The sequence below is a fragment of the Lichenostomus cassidix genome, chromosome 1 (assembly GCF_008360975.1).
Source record: "Lichenostomus cassidix isolate B80296 chromosome 1, HeHo_3.0, whole genome shotgun sequence".
NCBI classification, from domain to species: domain Eukaryota; kingdom Metazoa; phylum Chordata; class Aves; order Passeriformes; family Meliphagidae; genus Lichenostomus; species Lichenostomus cassidix.
In genome coordinates, this window is record NC_139479.1 from 70,933,851 (window position 1) to 70,960,496 (window position 26,646).

At 37.3% G+C, this 26,646-nt stretch overlaps 1 protein-coding gene across 1 annotated transcript in view; it reads left to right on the forward strand.

Annotated features, from left to right (window-relative positions):
• Window positions 1–26,646, forward strand: part of MICU2 (mitochondrial calcium uptake 2) — a 141,152-nt gene that overhangs the window by 51,959 nt on the left and 62,547 nt on the right. Inside the window, exon 2 of the mRNA XM_085063005.1 lies at window positions 24,995–25,142. Within this exon, the coding sequence (XP_084919131.1) occupies window positions 24,995–25,142 (148 nt within the window). The remainder of the gene's footprint in view (window positions 1–24,994; window positions 25,143–26,646) is intronic.

Sequence of the window (26,646 nt, forward strand, 5' to 3'; positions counted from 1 at the left end):
TTTATCCTGCTAGAGCATAATGTTCACATTATTTTTTTAAGTGATATTAGTGTGTGAAAATAGTGCTAACAATTCTCAGGTACAAAATTATTTGCCAGGAAGAGAGGAAAGGATATTAATCACTTGGAGCACAGTGGTGTCTGCCAGGCACATAATTGATTTTTTTTTTTTTTTAATTTTCCAACCTAAGTCTTTAGCTGCCTGTCAATTTTCCTTTTGTAGTGTGTTTGAAAAATAGGTATTTTTCTCATACTCATCCTTAACTTAGCTTCCTATTTTCTTCAGGCAGAGTATTGGTCTGGTTTGAGAAGGGTTTTTTTAAATCATTCAAATTTTAACTAGCCAAACTATATAGTCGTTTGGATAGTAATTCACAGTTGGTGGCTGGGCCCTTAGAACATGGTAAAACATTCTGGCTTTTTTGTAATGCAACTGTTATTAATGGAAACTAAATTAATCCGGAAAAATGGATTTTCATTTTTCATTATATTTAACATGTAAGACATATAAAAATATTCAATATAATAGATGCTTATAAAGTAATTCTCTTTTCTCTTGAGTAAAGGGGACTGTTTTTAGTATCCAAACACAGTATGTTCCTGTTTTTATAGCAGGTCAAAAAAAAGGTGCAGCAACTTTTCCATAGTTAATGTAAATTACTCGCCACTTGGAACATTGGAAATTTCAGCTCATTCAGGATAAACAGCAGTGAACTGACCTTGCCTGCATTCAGCTTGAGCTTTCTCTTGAAGTTTAATGGAGCAATGCTTTACAAAGAAGCCATAAATCTTGAATCTTTTTAGCAATAGAAACAACATTTCTATATTCAAGAATGATTTTCCCAAATGCTTTTGTGATAAATGAAAGATAACTAAATTGTTATACTGCGTGTCATTTCAGTCTGATGTCATATTATGACATAGTTATATTTGTAATATCCATGAATATGCTTTTCCAGTGCTGATTAAGCTATGCCCCTGTGTTTAGAATGCAGTTTTTTCTTCCCATCTTTTTATTTTTCCAGGGTTTCATCCCCTCCCTCCCAAATTTTCTTCTCTCTCTAGCTATTTTCTATTCATAAATAAAACACCTGTTCCAGTTTGAACATAGGATTGAACATACCTGTAAGATTATTCTGATGAGAGGGAATACATTCTTGTTTTCATGTTTGAAAAAATAAAATCAAGTTGTAATTAGAAGTTCAATTCTTTGGACTTCAGCTTGTTTACTTTGCCAATCCACAAGATAACTGTTGACTTTCTGTTAGTTTGAATGTTTGCAACTGAAAAAGGGAAATGAGGCACTTCGGCTGTATGTGCTCTGTTTTAAAAAATGACAACTTGTGTTGGATTCTGATATTTCAAAATATTGCACAGATAAGGTTTCCTCTTATAGGAAAGCTTTAGTAAAAATCATAGAGAAACCCTACTTTGAGAAGTCAAATGACAGGATAGGTCCCTTCATTTCCTAAGCTGAGAGATGGATAGAGACAAAAATCAGCATAATGCAGAGTCTGAGCATTGTAAAGGTTTGTGCAGATATTGTGTAACATGAAACTGTTTCATTTGTATTCCCAGAGAAGTCCAGAGGCAATCAAAACGAGCTAACACAATGAGTTTTGTTAGGTTTATTAAGGGGGGGAAAGAAAGAGTAAGAGCTCTTACGACTGCTTTGAAGTTTTGCTTGTACACAGTACAGCATCATGATAGCCATCAGGTGTAATTGGGACAAAAGGGACTTTGATCTTCTTGTCTTTCCAGAGTGGACCACCTTTTGAGGCAGAATCTCAGTTCTTCTAGCTAACAGATGCTTAGAGAAGGAATTAGCTTCCAATTTACTTCCAGATTGTGCGCTTATTTCAGAATTTCTGCATTGTAACTGCATTGGCAGTTTTGTATTTGAATTATTTTGTATTTGTATTAACTCCTGGCTGGCATAAAATTTAGGGGTTTTGCTTTGGTTGCATAACACTAAATTGTTCTTAGATAAACATAATATATAACTGGGATGGTAGCAGAATCTTTCCAGTGTCTGACATATTTGGTCTGTTCTTGAAGTACTGTTATAAAACTCAGCAAAATCAGTTTTCACATTCTCAACACTCATTCCTGGGGTTGTATCTGTCACAAACAGTCTTCTGTTACTTTTCCTATAACAAAGTGAAAGTCTTTGTTGCAATGTAAGAGAAATGTTTGCTTTCCTTTTTGCTGCATGAAAATATTGAAGCAGCGACCCGCCAGTGTGTTATAATACACACTTCACTGCATGAAGGGTTCCCAAAATTCATACCAATGAAAACTCGGGTACCAGTGGCTTTAGGAGTCTCTGGCTTTGTCCTGCTCTATGGACGTCTGCAGGAAGGGCTTGTTACTCCATCCCATCAGCGTCTTACCCTTCAAATTCAGACCTGCAAATGCACACCCCTGTACTTACCCTGACTTGTTGGTGGGCGGTAGCTGCCAGTGTGAAAAAAACTTTGGCTCCACACTTCAAATGGTCCTGCTACCACTTGTGGTCTACATGTGTCAGGTTGGGCCCTTCAGTATTATGTTAATTCAGCATTTAAATGTTCTATGTTGGCACCAACAAATTCGGAATATACAGCTTACTATTTTCTGTTAAAACGTCTCACTCCCTAGCATTGCTGTAAGTTGTGTGTTGATACAGAGAGGCTTGCAGCACATCTTTCTGAAAATGTCCCCTGATATCACTTCTGGTAGCTGATCATTCTTTCCTTTGCAGTATGTTTCCTTTACCCTAGTCACTTCTTACATCACCTATTGTGAAGGTTATCTGAGATTTATTTTCAAGTTCTGATACTGTTAGGGTTATTAAAGTATTGTTTACTTCTCCAGATAAGGTTCTTTGAAATAAAGTTTGAAAGCTACAGTGTCATGGCTTGTTGATGTGTTCAAATAGTGAAATGTTTGTTGCATTTTTGTAGTAATTTATTGCAAAAGATGTGGTATAACACCATCTCTGTCTTTTCAGCTGAAGAGTCAGCATCTTTTCCATAGGTAATGTAGACACGTCACACAATTCATTTGTGTCTTCTATGACTGGGAAGAAAGTACCCAAATAGAAACATAAGCAATGCTGTGCTTATCTTTCATTTTTCTAGATTTTCTGAAAGCATATATCTCTAAGAATGGTTGGTCTCTTTTAGTCATTTAAATGAAGTGCTGAATGCTGAACATGTAAGTGTGGGTGATAACTATGTGCTTGCTGATCAAAGGAATTAGAGAGTGTAAGTCCAATAATGACTCAGATGATTTTTCGTTCTGAAGTCTCCAGGAGCCCTAGGCTTGATCAGACAAGATAATTGTGCTTTGAACACATGTAAATTTACCTCATTGTCCGTGTTTTCTTCAGATGCACCTAGTAGCTCATGAAAAAGATAAGCAAAGGTCTTAGAGGTCCTTTCCCATCCTATTAGTTAATGTTCCTATTTTTTCTATTTCTCTCCACTGTTTAATTTTTCTTCTTTTTCTCCTTTTGCTAAAAATGCTTCAGAAGGTGGAGTGGAGGTACATGGAGATATCTCCTCTCCCCCCCTCCCCCACCACCTCCATGATCTACTATAAATGTTCTCATTTGGCTCTTTGTGAAGTTTATTGTACTGTGTGGAGGTTTTATAAGACAGAGATGTGCTTGCAATGTATTATGCTAGTCACAGAAGGAGTTCCTGTCCAGTTTTTCACCCATTTTTGGCTACAGAAAGGAATTTAACGACAATGACCATGTCAATCTTAGCTTTGTTCCTTGGGACCTTGGAGGAAGGCATGCTTTCTGTAAGACTTTGAAACTTAAAAATGCATTGTCTTTGTCAAAGATGAGCTAAAAAATAAAATATGCTATCACAGTAATGATTGTGGTAGATCCTAATGCACTTTCTCCAGTAAGTATGCTTCAATTCTCTGATGAAGTTGGGTGTACTTTTAGGGGCTGGGTAGAAGCTGCTCTAGTGTCCTGGCAAATGAGGTGTTTCAAAGCCAGTTTTCTTGCTTTCAACAGCATACTATTTAAAGCATCCTCTTTGATTCCTTACCATATAACCTACAAGTGCATCTTTTTGATAGTGACATAGGTGTAAGAGCAGAGTGTTGTCACTGTATTTGCGGGTACCATTGGAGTGTTTTTGCCCAATAGCCAAAGGAAAAAACCCCTTAGGCAGTCATTCATGAAGCTTGAAGTCTGTCCAGCTGCTTTTTTCGTAGGTACAAAATCTCTGTGGGCTTGTGCAACCCAGTGTCTTTCAGTGTGCATGAGTTCTCCTGCTGCTAAGACACGAATAACTCCCATGGGACAGAGGGCAGTGGCACCACACATCTGTCAGTGAGTCTCTTCCTTTCATTGCCCAGATCCCTGGTTGGTACTGCTCAGCAGGGTGCAGTGATTTTGTGTGCAATAGCAGGCTGCAGTTGTGTTAGTCCACTGACTTCTCCACGTTTGGAAGGACAATCATCATCTGCATGTTCTGCTGAGATGGGTTTGTACAGTGGGATGATGGATCATGTTCACTCTTCAAGCTATGCAGTCAAGAATGGAACATTTAGTCATCCAGCGCATTGCTTGGAGTTGGAGCTGATTGCCATTACAGAGTTGTATTTACGCTGAGTTCCAGGCAAATTGTGTCAAATAATGAAACTGAGGGCAGCCTTCTAGTCAGAGACATAGGTTATATTTATAATCAAGCATCTGAATTACAAAAGAAAGAGTGACCTACTATTTCATTTTAACCAAAATAACCATAGTGGTCGACATATGGTTTTTATATATTTAGACTTTTAAAAAATACAGCATGTATATGACCTTAAAAATAAATTCAAAAATTTTTAGAAAAATAAAAAAATCTTTTTCTCTGGATAATGAAAGCAAGAGTTAATGGAGGGGTTTGTGGTATTTCTTACAATTTTGGGATTAGAAAGGTAGAGAACAATATTAATTCTTGATACAATTTCTTTGAGTTTTGACCAAATTTGTCTGAAACTGAGTAGTGCTTGCTTCTAGGTTGTATTCTCAATTTATACTTCCATTAAGAAAAACAAAACTAATTTTTAATGGAAGAATAAGTCGGAATAGGCATTCCCATTTTCCTCTCTGCCTACAAAGCTATAGCTGCTGTGGCTGCTGTTGTCTATTCTTTTTCCTGGGTTATGGCAAGAAAGTGATAATGCTTGGTATTTTCATTTTCATCAACAAATATTTCCTGCCTTCTCAAGCAGTTGGAGTTATTAATGTGAGCCATAGATTATTATTGCCAACTTTTGTGCTATGCCTTATTTCTTTCAACACTTGGTTAGGAAGGAGTTAAGGCAGACATAGATTTATAAGAGGATAAATCAAATTTCAGATATCCAAATACTGTATGGAATAAGACACCCATCATTCTCTACTGAAGCCAGGAGGAGTCAGGGGTATCTGAGTTCTCACTTTTTAGTCTGGATCTAGGAATTTGTCACAAGCATGTAGACAGTGAGCAGTGAACAGCATTCTGGGGGCTTTGAGCTAACAACCTGTCTGTCATCCTAGATGACCTTTCTTAACTGTTGTTTGACATTCAAAGATAAATTTAAACTAATTTCATATAAACTCATTACTTCTTGTTTGCTTCAGTGACCAGAAGTTATTCACTCTATCTCCTTTCCTTATACTCATTTTCTGAGAAATTAATTTATATTTATCTTCCACTAGTGTGACTTTTGCCTCAGTATAACTTTCAGCTCCCTTTTAGTAATTCTTGCTCTTTATTGAACACCTTAAGTACTTTAAAAAGTGGCACTAATGTCACACTTCAGTGGCCCTGCCAGAGGAAATGGTCTTTGCAGTTTGTAAACAGAGAGTGTAAGGAGGAAGTCAACCAGTCAGTGAACAGCTCTGGCTCAACTTCTTCTGTTCGAAGATAATTTCTACTTAATGGTTTCTAATAAAATAGGAAAGTGTTGGGTTATGTTTTCCTTTGTTAAAAAAAAAACCAAAAAAACCCCACCAAAAACAAACCAAAAATCCCCACCTAACTGAAACCTACCTGAAATTAAGAAAAATGCAGTAGAAAACTGCTTCATCAAATATCAGACAATTGACAAGAATAAGAGTGAGATTCTGTAGCCTTAATAGATTTCTGGCAGATGCTAGAAGTAATAATTAAACTAAAAACCTTGAAGTCATTTTATTTCAATCTATTTAAGCACAGACTGCCATTTCAAATTGTTATAAATAAAGAGTACATTTAATTTGGGAGTTGATGATTATTCTGCAGCATTTCTGTAGTGTAGGTAGAACTAGCATGTTGCCAAATGATGGTGCTCCACTGCATGCAGTCTTCAAAGCTAATTCATGTCCCATACCATTTTTGTCAGCAAATCAGTACAAGGTTACATCAGGTTTTAGATTTAACTAGCATTTATTCTTTTAAAATAATTTTCTTCTAATGCCACAGGAATGGCATCACAAACATACAGTTAATGGTTCTTTAAAACATGTCTTTGATAGTCTGAGCAGTGATACTGTTTTGTGAAAGAGGAATTAAAGAGAATGAGGACTGGATGGAAGAAATTGTAGAAACCTGCAAGTTCTGTTAAAGCTTTCTCTGAGCTGATAGCACAGAGAGTAGCCAGTGCAGTAGCACTGTTAGCCAGTGCTAAAATATTTTCTGACTCAATAGCCTGAAGAGGAGCAAATGCTTCAACTTTGTTCTTTCACAATGAAAGAAAAGCATGATTATATAGTCATGCTGGAGGCTTTCAGCTACTAGGTGAGTTCAGTAACTTACCCATTGAGGTAGAAGGTGTTAGGGTATCCTAAGCTATGAGTTGTAACTCCACAAGCTTGGAAATGAAAGTATTTGTTGGACTACTACAGTGCAAAATTCTGCATCAGGCTTTCTGAGTTTAGAAACTCAGGAGGAAGTGTCAGTTTAGGACTTCCTTTAAAGAAGGAGCAACTGTAAGTGAAGACCAGGCTGTATGAGTGGTAGCAACTTACATGATTTATCTGCCCTCCCCTCATATGCACACTGAGTAGTCAATGTCCTTGAGTTGCTGTTGGCATGAGATGAGCAGAGACTCCTTTAACATTGCATCAGTAGTATAATTAGGAAAGAAAATTAAAATATTTGAAATATTACTGAACATTGTCTTGCAACACACAATACTATTATTTGAAGTTCTTGCAAATGGAATCTTGAAACAGCTGTTGGCTCCATGCTTAGATAGGTAGAGTTTGTGAGTGTTTGGTTAACCTAGTTCCACCTCCATCTTCAAGCGTTCACAGAAAGAAGCCATCAGCCTGTCCCAGATCCTAGACAAAATATTGCTGGCTATTCAAGGTTGAATATTGAACTTCAGGTAAGTGGGGTTTGAAGTGGCAGGATTACATTTGGGAAAGTAAAAATGGTTTTTGTGACAGGGTTTTTTTATGGCAGCTGTATGAAGCTGCTCAGAAGTGTGGAGTGATCGAAGTAGTCCCAGCAGAGATGGATTATTGGAAAAATGCAAGTGAGGTGGGCAAAGTTGCCTGATAGATTGCAAAACCATATGATTAGTTATACTGATCACATGCATATGGCCCCCATATAAGTAATGTATATTTGTGTGCAGAGATTTATCCTCCCCAGCACCCTTTTTGCAGTAAAATTCAGAGCAGTGAATTAGGAACGATACAATCAGATATAAAAGGATTTAGAACTGTTTAGGTGACTGGGCCAGCAGCTGGCAAATGTGGTTCACTGTGGAAAAATGTAAAATAATTAGTCTGGGAGCAAGAAACCAAAGGAAACACAGTGTGTGCTGCAATGGAACAATCATTCAGCACACTGACTAGGAAATGGATTTGAAGGTTATTGTGGAAAAATCATTGAAACCATGGGGCTTATGCACAGCTGCGAGAAAGTAAGTTACTAGGTTGTATCAGAGGGATAAAATACAAAATAAGAGGCGATACAGTTACAGGAGTGTTAGGCTCCATCTGGAATACTGTATATAGCATTGGTCAATGTGCCACACAAGGAATATAATGTCTGGGAAAGAGTGAGAAAGCAGTAACAGAGATAAATATTTTATGTGTAAAGATTAGGGAAGATGATCTGGTAAAACAGATATCTATATCCTTTTCTCTGTTCAAGATTAAAAATTGGCAGTGATTTTGAAATGAGGAAATAGAAATGGTCAGCTTAGAACTGCATCTGAAAAGTGATAAGGATCTGGAATTAATTGTTATTTCAGAAAATCTCTTGGAATACAAAATACACATAAATTCTATAGACTTCAAAAGAAGAATTAAAGGGAATGATGAGATAAATTTTTGACTGATATTTCTAAATTTGAAGGCAGATTAAGCTGTTTCCCTTCCCACCCCTCTTAAAGGTTTGTGACTTGAATGACCATAGTTTTCAGACTTACTGCATCTTGGTAGTGAGGTGGGCACATAGTTTTTAGCTATGAATTATGATTTTTTGTCTCCTAAGACTAGTTTTAAGCACATTGGGGAGCACCAAGATTTTTCATGTTGCATATTAGGAATAATGGGTTCATTCTGCCAGCACTTTTCTATATTTCAGAGACCTACAACTAGGATATAAGGCTGCCTGCCTAGTGCTTCTGCAGTGCCATGTGAGGATAATGATGCACATACACAGCTTGCCAAAGGTTTGGAAGTGTTTTAGAGCATTTGCTGTTTTGTCAATCCTGGTTATTCCATTAAAAAAACTGGGTAGAGAAAGGCCAAGCATATTAAAGCATATGGCATTTAGAGTTTGTGTAAGTGGCAAAATTATAGTTAAGATGAAAAATATGCTAAAGCAATTAAACTACTTTAAGTAATAAAACTCCCTTTTTTCAGGATTCAGCACTTGGCTGGGTGGGATGCTTAGCTCTTAATTTTTGCTAGCTGCTGCAGGAGCAGTAAGACAGCATGTGAATAAGTGAGAGATAACTCCATAGTTATGTGGAGTTTTCTCCAAGCTCTGTGGAGAAAATTAGCTGTCTGCATCTTTGGATCTAATCCAAATGCAGTGGGTCACTGGACTGAAGTTTGAGAAAGCAATTTGTCAAACTTGTTGTAAATTGCTAACTTCTCCAGGAAACCTTTTCCATTTTGATACCATGCTTTGAAAATTTTCTCGTTACTCAGTCCCAACTGCTTCTTCTCTGTCATCACACAGTTGTGACTATGAGGACAGTTCTGCTGTGGTCTTTGAATTTGATGTGCTCCAGTAATTTCTCTCTCAGGACTTCTGCGGAGTTGTGCAACAGAGCCCAGTTGTGATTCTGCTTTTTAGGTGGATATTGAGGAGGCTGCGACAGACTACTTCTGAGGCTGGCACCCAAATTACATATACATTATCTATACATTACCAAGGGAGTGGAGGAGCTCAGAAGGGGAGTTATGCAGCCTGGGAGCTTTGTAGACAGCAAAATGAAATCACTGTGAATGGCAGTTCTGCTGTTAACTCTGAATGGCAATTTAGTGCAAGTTGGAAGGTAGCCTCTCATTAAAGCCAATTGCTGAGTGCTTGATATTATCATTTTTGTATGAAGGGCCAGACCACCAGAATAATCAGTAGCAGTTTAGATGTGCATGTCAAAAGAGATCTTGGGAGGGTCTGTGTGTCAGCAAAAATCTGACAGGGTGCTGCTCTGATTGCAGGGGTGCAGCAGTGCCCCTTCACTCATCCCAGCTGGAGTGGAGTGACACAGGACGGACACTGGTTTGCCTAGGGCAGGGCAGATTTACGTGGCTCCTGACAGCATGCAGAAACAGAACTTGAAGTACCTCAAAATTAAAAAACTGCCTTGGTATCTGCAGTATAAAGGTCTGCCTTCAGTTTTTCCTCATAAATCATGGCTTCTAGACATACCTATTACTTTTCAGTTTTTCTTCCCTTTCTGTTTCCATCATCAAAGTCACTAATAAAAATCTTAGGGCATTTGTGTGGTGGCTTCTAAACTGCCAGTGTAGTCCTCAAAGAAAACCCAAACATACTGCTGCTCTGTACTTAATGCTGCCACAGACACAGAGTGTCTTCATGACAGTTTATGTTATGAAGAAGGTTCTTTGTGACATTGTCACCTGTATCGTGAGCAAGGTGTCACTTTTGCTCATTTTGACTTTCCCATAGGCTGAGCAATTTGCTTCCTAGAGTTGTTCCTGTGCCTGTCAGAAATCTGCTTTTAGTCAGCTGAACTGGAACTGTCAGTAAATTAGTTTGTCAATGGGAAAAACTTGGTACTGCCTGTTAAGACAGTCTCAGCAACCAGATCATATTTACAGTAGCTTTATATATACAAATGTTTGATTCTAGAATTGAGAATAAAGTTAATATAAACCAAGTTCCTATTACATTCTTTTTCCTCTCATTTTTTAAACTAGCAGCTTTTAAAGCACAGATTTCTAATATAGGTAGAACCACTTTAAGGCAGGTCATTAAAAACTGACTTCCCAGAAGTAAAGTCAAGCCAGTGATTCGTTTTTTAATTATTCAGTATCTCTAATGGTATGTAACGATGGGACAGCAAGTCAAGCATGGTCTGAGAGGGAACCATCTGCAACATATCCTGTAGAAGGCTCTACAAAAGGAGCAAACTGACTTCATCTCAATAAAAGCTAGAAATTTAAACAGAAAAAAAATTAAGCATCTAGGAGAGGCAAAACAAAGATATTCATATGTGGATCCCCTTTGCCTTATGAATCCTTGCCAATGGGTCCTTGCTTTCAGCAGGCATGATGACTGAGAAACAGCAAGCTTTGCTTCTTTCCTGCTCAGTCCTGAGGAATGTCTATCCAAAAGACCATACCATGCTGTTTGGCTCTGCTCTAACTACAGCTAAAAACATCTTTGGCCTCCATGAAGACTTGAGCCCTTCTGGGAACATACTATTCTATTCATGCTATTGCAGGCTCAGTGCTGAGTTAGAGCTGCTCCTTCAGATAGAGTTACCCTGGGAAATGTGTCCTGCAGCTCCACAGTGTAGTCAAACCTTTGCAGAAGTTTGCCATAAAGTGGTATGGTGTGGGAGGCTCATGCTACTTTACTTATCTAATTTACATGTCTTTAGATATCTCACTGAAGAACCTGATTTTTAAGTCACTCTGGAGCCTCTGCAGTTGAGATACTGGAAATATATTCTGTTATTAACACCCCTCCCAATTATTGCTTGAATTCTGGAAAAAAAAATCTACCCCAAAGATGTATTCTTAAATGTTAATCTTTAATAATTAAATAAAATAAAACCTTATTTTCAACCATATTGCTTTTGACCCACATTTGATAATATAATTTCAGATTGTTTCCAAGAGCTAAAGAGTGACATGCATAATCATTAGAAACAGGTCTGAATAGCTTCAGATGTTACCTTAAAAACAGTTTGGCAATAATAAAACTGTTCTAGCTGGGTCAGTGAGATCAATGAAGTGTGAGAAACTAGATCAGTTTTGAGTAAAACTATGTATAGTTTAATTTGAAATGTGCAGCTGCAGTTGTGCAGAAAACAAAATATATAGCAGGCACAATGCTTATATTCAGCCTGAAGTTAAAGCATTTTTTTCCAGCTATCAATTTACAGCTTAAGATAATGGATTTTGGCAGTGTGCAGAGCTATTAAGTAATGTTTATTAAAATGGATAAGAAAGGACTTAAGAAGTGGCCTGTAAAAGAATTTTTAAAGGGCTGGTTAGTGGAATAAAGAAATAGCATTTTCTCCTAGAGGTAAAGTTTTATATCCCTGGATAAGTCATTAATGAAAAAGATTGTGGTGATATCATCTTATTATTTAATGCAGTTTATGAACTGATATGGAAACTGTACTTAGGATTTTTTTTCACCTCTACTGTGTGACTGAAGTGTGTTAAACATCTATACTAGAGAAATAATCAATTATATTTAAGTTTGCCTCAGTCACAAAATTAGCTTTCAATTTGAGATGACCTTAACATTCCCAGGGTCTATTATCCATTGTGCAATTCTTCAGAGTAGGCAATAGATGTGTGAAACTCCATGCCAAAAGTTATTAAAGCACTAGAAGTTTGCATGAACTCAGGGTTGGGTAGGTGCCAAGGGCACTTGTGGAGCCAAGGGTTGTTAAATACATAGAAATCACATCCAGCTCAGGATGTCCCTGAGCTCAAAATAAATTAATACTGGGAGAATATTTTTGTTCCTTCCTAAGCATTTGCTTCTGACCCATGCTTGGATTGATGGATACACTCTGCAATTGGATTTTAAATACACTGTCTGACTCATTGAGATGCTCTAACCTTGCAGACACAGACCACAGGGAAAGAGAAAGCATGTTGGATGAGGTGGACCTTTGGTCTGACCCAGCACAGTCATTCCTCCTTTCTTCTGAGATCATCTCTGACCTAATTCAACCTTAAAAGTTTTCTAAATACTTTCAAGATAGGACTAGACACATGCATGAGTTCAGCTCTGAACATGAGCTTGAGTCCTACAGGGTATGTGTGGATTTGTTTGTTTTTCTGAATAGAAGTGCTTTTAAAATCTGTGTATCTGCCAACAGGCCGTGAAACTGACACGGATAGTAAGGTACTTCTGCAGCTAGAAGGGGGTTGTCAGTGTATTTACCTTCAATGAATATGTCACACTGCATATGAATGTGCAGTAAGGGGTGCCCTGGGGCCCCATTTTTCACTGCAGGTGTTCTCCAAAGGGTGCCTGCCTGAATGCATGGGATGGCAGGGAGAGTTTGAGTTTGGCAGAGCCCAGGCCCTGGATGCAGTGGAGACCTAAGAAGTATACATTTCTCCTTCACTGTCTTTCAAAATGAGCAAGGTTTTTCCTAAGCACGGTGAGAGCAACCCTGTAACTGGTTTCTACCTGTCTTTCCACTGCCTTCAGGGCTACCCCCAGAATGAACCTGGTCTTTGATAATTAGTACCAGCTAGAAATCAAGTCATCCATTTGTGCTTTCCAACCTTAAATTGTTCTGGAGTCTAGTGAATCTTCTCCAGCAGAGCAGGAGAAAACTAATATGCATTAATTTTAGTTAATACTGCAAACATTTAGAAATAGGCAGTCTGTCTTGAAAAAGTGTACACATTCCTGAGCTCTTAGGATGTCTGAGAAGTCATTTTTTTTATTGACAGAAAAGAATTTAGACAAAGATAGCATTAATTTTACTCAGTCTGGGTTTTACACAATTTCATCCTTCTTGAATTAAATACCATAAACTATTTCACTAAAGAAGCCTGAGATAAAGATAATCTTAAAAACTTTGAAGAAGAGAGAATGGCATCAGATGGAGTTTGGGACCTCCCAGAGAAATGTAAGTTTTGTGCTAATAGCACAGTCTGCTTCCAAGAATATGGCAGATTTGATAAATGAAGCAACACTGATAACCAGTGAGGTCTTGAAAAAGAAAATCAGCAGATGTTTGATGACCTGTTTAAATGGTACTACAAACTCTGCAAAAGCTGTTTAAGGTGCAGCTAGGATGGCTGAAAACAACTTTATCTCTGGTACAGAGGAATGTAGCACAGCAAAGTGGATGACCTACCAGGTATGGGGTTTTCCTAGATTCAGATGCTGCAGAGGAGAAAATTGTAGTTCTAGTTGTGACCTTGCAGTCTCACTGAAGGTGCAGCAGTGATGGGCTTGAAGGGAAGATTGAGAAAACATACTTGAACTTTCATTATAGCAGAAAAGTACAAAATTAGAGAATGGAATTTATAAACACTGGTAAAAAATGAAGGGTCATTACAACTCCCCTGTAATCAGGAATACACTGGTTTTACACTCTCTAGTAGCTCCAAGTAAAATAAATATTTGTCAGTGTTACTCTATTCACAGTTTCATACTGAATTCAGCTTTTAGGATAACTCCTGAAAATTTTGAATGAAAAAGTGATCTTTTGAATTTCTTTGATGTAAATCTAATATTCTAAACAATCACCTCTTTGATGTCCAGTTTAGACCTCTTTGCAAATGCAGTGTGTGTGTAAATTTTATTAATTTTATGAATTCAAGCTTCTGTTACCTTCAGCTGGGGCTCTTAACTATGACTCATCTGTTCAGTTTTCTGTGGATTTTCTGTTAGGGGCTGTCAAAAACTGATTTTAAACATTCTGATCTACACAGCAATGTGCTGAAACTTTTAATATTATCCTTGCCAGTTTTGTGTGTTATGCATTTTGTGATCTATTGAAAACTTCAAATATTACACAAATCTTTGATTAAATAATGTGTGCTTAGTTCATAGTAAATATGTTCTTTTGAATGGGGGAAATTCTAGATTTCTTAATTACTTTTTCAAATATTTTTAATTTATTGTGAATTTTTAAGAAACTAATGTTGAGGAAAATATTAAACTAGTACATGGGAATACCAGAATTTAAATAAAACTTTCACTGTGGTTTCTGTTTTTTTGAAAAAGTGGCACAGCAGAACTGTTTTAGCTGTCTCTCCTCATCCAGTCTTTCCATATGTAATCTCTGTGTCTAATGGAAATGCTGTGGAAGAAAAATTCTGCATAGGTAGAAAGTTTATAAAAATAAGCAAGTCTATGAAAAATATGCCTAGTCATTGGAAAATATAGTGTGTTTTAAGACATTCAGGTTTTACATATGACATTGTCACAAGATCAGTGACTCCTACAGAAAACAAATCATTTGTTTAGAAAGGAAGTCAGCAGCTTTATGGAGAAATAAATAAAATTTTACAACTTAATTACAGTGTAAACATTTCTTGTGGTTGCAATGACTTTGTTATTATTGTTGTATTAATCTTACAGGACATACGGATATTTGTTTCGGTACCTCCTGGGACCCGCTAAATCCTCTGAGCATAGCTCTGACCACTCTTCTAAGGAGCTTAACTTGTTAGCCATTTTTCATCCGTGTGACTAAAAGTTTAATAAAGAAAGAAAACAAAGTGGGGGGGAAGGAGGAAGACAGAAAGAAAAGCTTTAAAGATACTCTGTTTTCTTTCCTTTGCATGTTGTTAGTCTATGATTAATTTGCTGCTCTGGAAGTTTTATCTAATTATGTTAGTTCACTGAAATAAAGTGAAGAATTTCACACTTCCCAGATGCTGCTGAACGCTTTGGGAGGTTGGTGGTGGTAGTCTTTTCTATGGCAACCTAATCAGTTAACTCCCCATCACTAACAGCACCTTTTTAAGTACCAGACTCTCTGAGAACTGAGAAAATATCTTGGTGTAATGTGATACCCCCCTAATAATGGGGGTTAAAATCTGATAGACTTTTTTGTAGAGTAAAAAGTATATTGTGACATTCACTTAGGGGTTGCTTTTGTTTTCAGTTTGGTTGTTGATACAAAGGAACCTGGAGTATATCTGGGTTTTGTTGTTTTGGGGTTTTTTTCCCCCCAATTTGCGTGTGTCTTTATCTTGAAAAATTTGTTATAAAAGGGCTCAAAAGAAGCTTAGAAAACTTCCTCCTCAAACACTTCCAGGAAGTTTTCAAGCTTCTCAGGAAAGAGTAATGTGACTAGCTCTGTAATGTTCACATTATTACAGAAGGGAATTCTGACACTTTCTGAATATGGTTTTCCTGTCTTTACTGCAATCTGGCACATCTAGCATTCTTAGATTTTTTTTTCTTAAGAGAATAGGATGTTTTGAGTATTGCCTACTATTTGGGCTCTTCTTTATTTTAAACAGGGATTTTTTTATTTTTTAATTTCTGAATATTTATAACAAATGCTTGTGTAGTTTCAGTGACCTTTTCTATTTTGTTGTGGGTTGATTTTGTTGGGGGTTTGGGTGTTTTTTGCTTGGTTTGTTTTTTGTTTTTTTTTAATTTTAAAATACCCAAACAAATCACAGACTGTAAAACTCCTAAATCCTTTACCATTAAATGTTTTTATGTGGCTTTGCTGTAGAAAACTGTAGAAAGAGTGTGTGCAACTGGTTTGTTCAGTGGTATGATGTACAGTGACTTTTAAGACTATTAAATACATGTGTGGATTAAAACAAGGGCTTTAAAGCACAACCTTGTAGATCTTGCTCTGCATGAAGAATGAATTAAGGCCTCCTGTCTCAGTTGAGCACTGCCCAGCAGAATTGTCTTCCAAGAATCACTGCATTTTTAAACTGAATTTTCTTTACATCATAGCCTTCCAAAATGGAAACACTGAAATTTAGATAAATTTATAACAGCTACAAGTTTCTTTTAAAGTCTTTGCAGGCTGACTAAATAGGAGTACTCATATACAGAAAAAGATGACACCTAGCATATATGATAATTGAATATTTAAGATTCTAGGGTGTTTTTTTCATTCCTTTATAGTGTCATATAAGCATTTTTAGGCCTTATGTACGTGTCCTGTTTGGTTTGTTCTAACTTCTGTTTACTCTTCTATATAGAAACATAGTTGTTAGTCCAGGAAGATGAAGTCACAGAGTATTTCCACTTGAGGGGAGCTTATCTTTTGTAGAGAAGTAGTTGTAATTCCATAGGTTCTGCTGCTGCATGGTTGGTTTTGATCAGTGCTGTGGTTGGCAACTGCAGCGCTGGGTGTATTTCTTGTAATGCTGTCTCAGAGTCATAATGAAAATTCCCTGGCTGAGCAAGTACAAAGTACCTGGGTTAAAAATTAACGGGATTTGCGTAATTATATTTGGCACACAGCGTGTTTCAGGGGGTGATACAGCAACCCAAGGCTCTTCTACATCTACTCTTGTTGGAGGCACCATGCCATCACCACTGTTTAAAACATTTTGGATGTGCAAACGTGTTAAGAATAGTGCTTAAACAAGATGGATATTCTGAAAAGTGTTTTGAAAACACCCAAGTTACAGTGTTCTCTGATGAGAGAGAGGCAGTTTCTTTCACAGTGTTTCCCATGAAGCACATACATTGTAAAATATCAACATAGTGTAATGGCTTTTCGGGAATACTTCAGCACATTGTTGCAAACGTGGGATATACAGAACTCTTGAAAGTGTATGTAACCATTGACAGAGGCACTTTGAAGTTGTTTTTAAAAGCCTATGAGACAAATCCTGGTGTGTTTCTGTTGTTCTTTTTTTTCTTTTTTTTTCCTTTTTCTTTTTTAACTTTTCTCCTCCAATTATGAGTAGATTTCCTACTATCTTGATTCCCATTCCATTGTATTTACCACTTCTTGCTCAGCCTTTTCATAGATTAGTCGCCATCTTGTTTCTAGTCCCTTTTCTTCATACATGAACATGGATAAATCTAAATATGCTCAACCATTAAATTCTAACACAATATGTTTGTTTATTAACAAGAAAAGAAAATCTTGAAAATGTAACCACTTTGCTTTTCACTATGTAACTCAACTGTCTGCTGCATCAAATCTAGCTCCCTTATCCTCAAAATTTCATCTCTTTAAATTTCTTCTGAGTCTGTACTGTTTAGTTTATCTATTGGAAAGCTTCCCCTTATCATCATCTTCTCCCAGTCTTGGTTTTAAACATGTGTTCCCTTAGCTTCTTCTGCTAAGGTCACTGTGTCCAGCATTAAATAGTTTATTTTCTCCTTTAAATTCTTCCATATGAGCACTGAGTCCAGAATTTGTCTTGTTCAGAACAGAAGTTGTCTAGCATTCAAATACCTACTATTAAAGCAGTTAACTTTTTTTCTTCTCTGTGCAGTTGTTGCAGGACCAAGCACTATGACAGTAAAAATCTTTTAAAGCTATAAGTCATCAGGTATATATGGCACCATGCAGCTGGCATGAGTTGGACTGCAAAACATCCCACAGTTTGAAGTCGCACTTCTCAAACTCAGGCGTTTATAGCCCCATTTTGAAGGGTGTGCAGTTAAAACTAGATCTCATGTAATAAATGGGTTATCTCTTGATGTAGCTCGGATCAGATGAAGTAGAGCTACTATCTGAGTTGCCCAAAGTGACCATGTATTTGGAAGGGCATATGGTTTCTTCTACAGCAAAGCACACTTAAGAGGTAAAGTACTATCAGCTTGAAAATACTGAAGATCTGCAAGCTCAGGGTAAGCAAAATCAGATGGATTAGAGCCTTTCCCAGCTTCTCCTGAGAAGGTGTACTGAAAGGCACTCCATACATCATTTGAATTGAGGGGGAGATAAAATAAAGATACTAGGGCATTTAAAAACAAGTTTGATCAGCCGGTCAAGGGAAGGGATTTCTGCCCCTCCACTCTCTTGTGAGACCCCATGTGGAGAATTCCATCCATCTCTGGGGCATCCAATGTAAGAAGGACATGGACCTACTGGAGTGACTCCAGTAGAGGGGTACAAAGATGATCAAAGGGCAGGAGAACCTCTCCTATGAAGAAGCCTTCCAGTACCTAAAGGGGTGTTGCACAAAAGCTGGAGGGGGACTTTTTGCAAGGCATATGACAAGTGATAATGGTTCTGAGATGAAAGAGGACAGGTTTAGATTAGATATTAGGAAGAAATTCTTTACTATGAGGGTGGTGAGGCAGCAGCATAGGTTGCCCAGAGAAGCTGTGGATGCCCCATCCCTGGAAGTGTTCATGGCTAGGTTGGATAAGGCTTAGAGCAACCTGACCTAGTGGAAGGTGTCCCTGCCCATGGCTAGGAGGGTTGCCACTAGATGATTATAAGGTTCCTTCCCACATGATCCATTCTATCATTCTATGATGTTAGAGGCAAATAGTTAAGCACCATGTATTGTTTACACATTCACACATAGTATCTTTCAAAAATATCTAACTCCTCTTACTTTTAAAGATTAACGTATTTGTGTCTTCACATTTTATCTGCACTTTGATGTGAAGTGATTGACTGAGAGAAAGATCAGTGAGAAGTAGAAATAACACATTTTTCATCCATGTCTGCTGACTGTCAAATACAATGTAATGAGCTTTCCCAGAAAGCTGTATGGACACGTTTCCTGGGTGTGTTGTCTTTGAGGCATCGATGTGGTCCCGCTGCCACTCTCTATGTATTTAGTACTTCTGCACCAGTGTGTTTGAGTGGTGTGTCAGCCTCAGTAGGGAATGTGTAAGTAGGCTGGTGTGATAACTTGCAAGTAGAGGTGAAAATGTATGGTTTGTTAAATTAACTGGTTCTCTGGCTTCTTAGAGCTTGGGTACCTTATCTGCCTTTCTTATATTCTGTTAGGGGAAATGTGTTAGTTTTCTACTTTGTTTTAAGCTTATGTTTAAAAATGAGCTCTGCTAAGGTAGAAATTCTAGAATTAAATGCTGAAATTAAAAACCCTTATAAACTGAGACTGTTTTCTGTATTATCCTCATGTTTGAGTTAATTCTCCATTTGGTATGGGTGCTCGTAACAGTAGAAGATCTGCTCTGTGTGCACAATTTAGTCTGAACTCAGTGAAATGCAAAGAGAGGGAGAGAAAAAATTAAAACCAAAAATTTCAGGGGTTTAGATGCAAATAAACTGCTCAGCTGCTGCTTCAAACATAACCGTCACTAATTAGTACCAGCACAGCAGAACTGACTGAGCAGCTATCTGAAAGAAAGGAGGGGAGTGGCACCTGTTAGTGAATAGAAAGGGCTTCATCTAATTTTCAACTGTTTATATTCAGCCGTTAAGAGCAGCCAGACATGAGACTTTTGCATTCTTACTCTTTTCTTTCCTTATTATAGCAGTCTGTTCTCTGTCTCAGAAGTAGCTCCTGAGAAGGTATTTTTATCTCTTGTCCTTTCATATTTAGGGATTTCAAGAGTGTTAGAGCTTTTAGGAATGTAGTTGTTTGTTTAGTTTCACACTGCTAAACAGTCACTCAAATAATTAGAACTGATTTCCAGAGAAGTAAGTTCTCTGTATGAGTTCTGTGCTTTTTTTTTTTTCTTTTCCTGGCTTATTTCATTTCCGTGCTAGCAGTTTGATTTGCAAGGTCAGAAAACATAATGTTGAAAAGTCATACAGATCAATTCACATCATCAGAGCGTTTTGGTTCTGATCTTATTTCTTTAACTTGGTGTTGGTTTTGGTAACTGGTGCATTTGATCAAGGCTGGGCATAATACGTGGCTCACATTCTTTATTGTGAAAGTACAAACTATTTTTGCACATACTTATATGAACTTTCTTAAATATTATGATCTTGAGCTTTCTGTAAATCACATATCTCTGTCAAACGGATTTCTTGTCAAAACTCTCTTCATCTATCAATTATTGCATCATATGAAACTTTCAAACCTTGAGCTCTGAGCATTATTCCTCTGTGCATTCGGCATGCGTGCTGGGCATGTTAACATATGCAGGAGGGTTGGAGGTCGGGTTACATTTTCTGTTATTTTGATCATTTCAAATTGGATTGGGTTGAAATTGAGATACAATAATGACACTAGTTAACTGCAAAGTTTTCATCTGTCATACAGAAATTTGATACAGAGTTGCTAAATCCTTCTGTAGATCTAGTGTGAATTAGTGGATCCAATCCTAAGGCTCCCAGAGAGCCGTCTGGCACCAACTGGATTTTAATTACATCCTGCACATTGGTTTAGTTATTCTTGTAGCAGGTAAAATGAGTGTTACAAGCTAATTCTTTCAGATTAGAACAAGGAAAAAAAAAGTTTCAATCCTCTTTTCAGATGAGGCAAAAAAATTATTTAAAGTAGCTTAATTTTATTTTTTCCCAAGGAAAAAGGAAAGAAGTTGTATAGATGATGGAAGAAAGAAAGGCAATGAAAGGATACAAAGAGACAAAATAAGTGGATTGTATGGAAAGGAGTAAAAGACGCAAAATTTTGTTGGAAAAAATTAACTGGAAAGTGTATTCTATTTTATAAGCAGAAAAGATTAAGATAAGAAACCTGAAAGGCACAGGCACATTAAAAGACCAAATTCTGCGTAAAGGGAGAAAAAGTAAAATGAATGAAAGGGGAAGACATAATTTTAGATTGAAGGGAGAGATAAATGTATATGCTATTTTTAAGTGATTTCTGACTACTAATCAGCAGCAAATATTTCAGTTTGTACAGGATGACTTAGCTTTTTAATGGATACAGAATTAGTGTTAACAAAAATCACATCACAGTGATCAGCAGTATTACAAAAAACACAGGTAAGGGCTATCAAGGTATTATTTATGTAAACCTTCTTTTTTATTTAATTTTTTTTAATGTTCGAAGTTACAGTAAATATAAGGCATTTCTAAGCTTTCTATTCTTCATGCTGAAAAAAAACAAAACCAAAGATTGAACACCATTAATTTTTTAATAGTATCTTAAATTAATAGACTGACTGATAAACAGATAAATTATATCACCTGAAACCATTGCTGTGTCAACTGCAGAGCAAAACACTTGCATCCTCCTGTCATTCAGTTCTAATTTACCAGCAGCTATCATAGCTTTGCCGCGGACATTCTGAAGTTGGTGCTGGAGGCTTGACATAAAACCACAAAGGCAACTACTAAATTCCAAGTGAAAGCTGAAACTTCATTCTCAGTTCTCTTGGTTGTGGGGGTGCTGTGGAGCACATGGGAACACCCAGTGTTTGAAGCCCCGGCTGGACCCACACACGGTAGAACAAGCAGAGAGTGGAATTCCAGCCCAAGCCTTACTGTTAATGCCACGTAGCCCTTTGTGGTTTGGTTTTTTCCTATATGGCACTGTTAAAGGCAGAAATAACCCAAGTCAGTCTCAGAGTTATTTTAAACTATGCTTACAAGAATCGTGTGGAAGCAATTCTAATAGATTCTTCTCACCCATTGTGTCTCCAAAATTTGAATTTTTGTATCCAGCTTGCTTTGAGTTTGCACTGTTGGAAAATGCTGAGGTGTTAGATTACAGTTACCTTAATATCTGAGGTTCAGCCTAATACATAATTATTTTTTACAGTATACCTGTCTTTATTTGAAACTCATTTTGTGGAATAGAATTAAAGAGGAAAATTCTGCTTTTTGCCCAATACATGCATTTTTATGAGCAAAATGAGCCCTCACAGTGTTTTTTAAAATGTCAGGAATGTCAAATCTTTTTCATCTGAAGGACTCATTGGATGACTCAGGAAAAAACACTTGGAAATTAGACAGGATTTAATTGAAGTAGGAAGGAATTGTGGAGAACTGTGAAGAGAGAGCTTGCTCCCCTCTGCACTCTTTAGATGATACTTCAAAAGAAGATCAATCTTAATTTAAAGTGATTGAATCAACCTTTTCTTCAAAATAATTTTTATTTAATCTTTGGTTAGGCGCTTGGAGTAGTGATTAGAATAGTTATTCAAACATTTTTCTAAGAACAAATGGGAGTTATTTATTTTTCAAAAAACGAGAGCTTTCTACTTCTTCCCGTATATTTCAATCCTTTACAAACTGTCTTTGGTGGGTCTGGCAGCCCTGCTTTTTGAAGACTTGGAATGATAGGTATTGGTGAAGAAAATGAGTGAAGGAGAGGGAGGAATACAGCTTTTAAACAAGGTGGTAGCTGCTCCAACTGAACTCATGCTTGTGTCCGGAAGGGTCAGAGTGCTCTTTGCAAATGACAGATTTCTTTAACAGTGATAGGATGTCAGTAATTTTGCAAAAGCTCCTTAAAAAAGTAGGAGACGGCATAGCTGATGTATTTCATCTTGTTGCATCCTTCTTTGTGCAGGTTTTGAAGATGACATTCATAAAAGGTTCGCTAAGTCTGTTTTGCAAATTCAGGATGCCAGTTTCACAAAAAGAAAGGAGTTTGATGAGTCTGTAATCACATGTTATTGTAATTCTGATGGGAATAGGTTCCTTTCCAAATACAAGACACTCTTCAGAGTTAATTTGTGAATATCACAGAATCACAAAATATACTGAGCTGGAAGGAACCCATCAGGATCATTGAGTCCAACTCCTTGCCCTGCACAGGAGCCAGGATCACACCATGTGCCTGGGAGCATTATCCACGTGCTCCTTGAACTCTGTCAGGCTTGGTGCTGTGACCACTTCCCTGGGGAGCCTGTTCAGTGCCCAACCACCCTCTGGGTGAAAAACCTTTTTGTGATATCCAACCTAACCTCCCCCCTGACATAACTTCAGGCTGTTCCGTGGGGTCCTGGCACTGATCACCAAAGAGATCAGTGTCTGCTCCTCCTCTTCCCTTCATGAGGAAGTTGTAGACTGCGATGAGGTCTCCCCTCAGTCTCTTCCAGGCTGAACAGACCAAGTGACCTCAGCCACTCCTCATATGGCTTCCCTTCAAGGCCCTTCACCATCTTGATTGCCCTCCTTTGGACACTCTCTAACAGCTTAATATCTTTCTTACATTGTTGTGAGCAAAACGGGGACCTATCTATTTCAGTTAAAATAATGGATTGTAGAAATTCAATGCTATGTTATCAGTAACAAATTTAGCTTTAGACAGAATTCAGACAAATACAGTGAGACTTAAGAAACTTGAAAATCAAGTTGGTTTGAAGATGTTGTAGGGTTCACGTTTTACTTCTTGTCTAAACTTTTTTATTTTGTATTTGTTCAGAAACATTGCTTTTCATTACATGATTTTGGTTAAAGGACAACTGTGAAAACATTTTCCACTTTTTTAAAATTTGCTTTCAGGCAAAAATTGCTTATGTTACTATGAGCAGGAGATTATTTTAATAAGAATGCAGCATGTTAATACCCAGCAACCATGAACTGTTCCTTTGAGATTTACACTGTTTGTTGAGTCTTGTTAAGTAAGCAATTACATAATCACCTGTCCCCTAAAATTTTACAAAAAATAAAGCTACGTTTCGTACTACATTAGGTTTATTTTTAAGCAGTATTTTCCAGAACACGCAGGTCTGAGCAGCAGCAGTGCACTTGTGTTGTAAGGCTATGATGGAGCTCTATACTGTTAGAAGCTTAAAGCAGTTCTGTCTAAACCAAAGCAAGTCTTGGCTTTAGACACTTAGAGGTAGCCCACATGTTCCTTTCATATCAGAATATGACTGTTTTAAATATAAATTAGGAGTATTTTGGATTTATTCTTCTTGTTGGTTCCCTCCCACCCTTCACTGAAACCCAAGGTTTGAGGCAAGCAAACGTTCTATAAGGGGAAACTAAGATTGACTATAACAGGTGCTTGTATCCTATCATTCAGTATATTTTAACAAGTCCTGAATGCTAACACAGAGGTGCAAGACGTGGGATTAAATGGCAAATTCAAGCCTTCTATTCAGAATTATAATGAAGTGTAATATAATATATGATGGTAATTGTTGTTGTGTGATTAATGTTCAAATACATACAGTGTGTTTTCTGAATTTTAGAGTTTCTCGTTTTCCTGTTGTCACTTACAATCTCTGAAATCCTAAAGTGTAAGTATCTCTGTTTCACTGTGGCTGTGTCCTCTCTTGCTGCCAGTACTTGCTGGTACTACTCATCAATGTGTTGTCAACTCATATGATTTTGATCCTGAGTCTCTCAGTATTTATGAGGAGAGGGCAAGGTTGGAAATTTTTTGTTTGGTTGACTAGTTGAATCTTCAGGTTTGGTGATGAAGAGATCACCAAACCCAAAAGATCTCTGACTCTTTTCTTGGTGTTTTCATTGCTTTTCCAATTTTTTTGACTTCTCTGAAAGGCAGGCCCATATTTAAACTAAAACAACATTATTTTCCCATCTTAGGAGTTGCTCCACAACTTGATAATTAACTTCAGGAATGGGTCATTTGCATAGATACACAGCACATTTCTACCTTTGCTAGCAGGTCACTAACCTGGTGAAATACTGGTTTTGTTTGGTGGATTTAGTTTTTTTGTTGAGTTAGCAAGCTGAATTTGGCTGAGCAATAGTCCAACAAGTAGCAGAGGTGACAAACAAGGATGTACAGGACCATATAGCCAAGAGCAGGGCAGTGAGAGAGCAGGAGCAGCCTTTGGTGACATCAAGGTATTGATTTGGATCTCCTGTGTTGCCTGCTCTCACTAAAGGCAAAAAATACTTTGAATGTCATATAAGCACCTCATTCTTTAAGACTGTGCCATAAAAGTTTTCATTCCTGGTAGTCTCTTCTTGTGGCTGCCCACAAAATACTGACGTTAATCAAGATTGGGTATAGGATTTTTTCTAATTACAACTTTGGACTACAAATGCAGTGGATTTTTTTTCTTTTTCAGAGGGAAGATGTCATTCATGCAGAAGTGGATGAAAGACTGTCTCTTCGAAAGCATCGCTTCATGCATTTTGCATCATTGGAATATGAGGGAGAATATTACATGACACCAAGAGATTTCTTGTTCTCAGTAATGTTTGATCAAGTTGAACGTAAGTTGCTTTCTCGTCATTGTATTTGTGAAGGAAAAGAAACTTGCAGGTCCCCTTAGAGATGTAATTTGAAAATCACTGGAATAAGATCCTTTATCTTACAAAAATCAGCAGAAGCCAATTTATAAATGTTGCCCATATGGATTCTCACAGACAGCACTACCATTTGCACAAGTAAAGTGAGGCCTATGATGTAGAAATCTGGTGACTTGATATCTCTGCATAATTTATGTCTGATCAGTATGTAGTTCCTCAATTACTTACATGCCACAGAAAATAGAATGAGTGTAATATAATAGTGTTCATACCATTCCTGGCTTCCTTGTCTTCTGTCCACTTCACCAGTGACTAATTCTGTGACCTTTTTTCTTAGAAGAGGCAGTGATGGGAGTGAGTTGAACAAGAGTAATAAAGCACGGAGTTCTGTTCTGTGTTTTTGGTTTCAAATATTCTTTGGTTTTTACAAAAACTAGTTAAGAAAAAATCAAAATTGTTAGTGTATTTTAAAGAAGAACTTTTAAAAGCATGCTCTCTGAGGAGAAGATAGGAACAGCACACAAAAAATGAATAGGTGATTGCCCTTTTCTGCTGATTTTCTAGCTTTGTTAGTTCTGCCCCATTCCTTAAGCTTTTTTTGTCTTTATATCATCTTCTGTTATTTCCATGATACAGTAATCTTTTTTAATGATACATGCTTTTTTCCTCAAGAAGTTGGAGTTTTACAGTTTTTCCAAGATTTTTTTTTCCTTTAGAAACATTAAGTTTTCCAATTTCCAGAGAGGATTGTCACTTAAAGGAAAAATACTCTGTTAGTTCGTCTGCTGAGGGAAGGAGGGAGAAGTCCCAGCTTTAATGGTTGTTTGCTGCAATCTGCATGCACTGACCAGAAGAGTGTGTTGTCTAGCAAAAGCCATTCAAAGTCTGGGATACTCTGCCCTCCTACCAGCAAATGTCATAATGATTTGGGGGTATTTAACTGGAAATTCAGCAGGGAATTCGAGGAGCAATTTGAAAAACAGGGAGGAATAAGGAGACCAGGATGTGCTTTGATTCAGGCCTGTCAAAAACCTAGGGCAGAAAACAGTTTAAAAGAGCTGTGAATGGTCAAAGAATAAGACACAAGTATCCATAATAAAAGAAGTTTTCCTGTATCTGCCAAAAATCTATAGGTGATAAGGATACATGGATTCACTGCTGACACAGCTTCTAATGTTACACAAGGCTGAATATAAATCCTTAGAAGGACTTTATGACCTTGAGAGTCATGGAGATATTTAAAATAGTGTTTTTAAAAGTATGGGTGTTAGGCTTCTTTCCCCTTCAAAACTTAAGTCAGTAAGTTAAAAACCTAAAAGGGGTCTTATTTTGACTTTTCCAGCCTGAAAGACAGTGAATACAGAAATTTTTAGTTTTGAAGGTGTGATTTTCAGACAGTTCTCTGAAAACAAGGTTAGAGATAAGCGCTTTTCAGTCCTAGCAGTTCATACATATTAATTGGTTACTC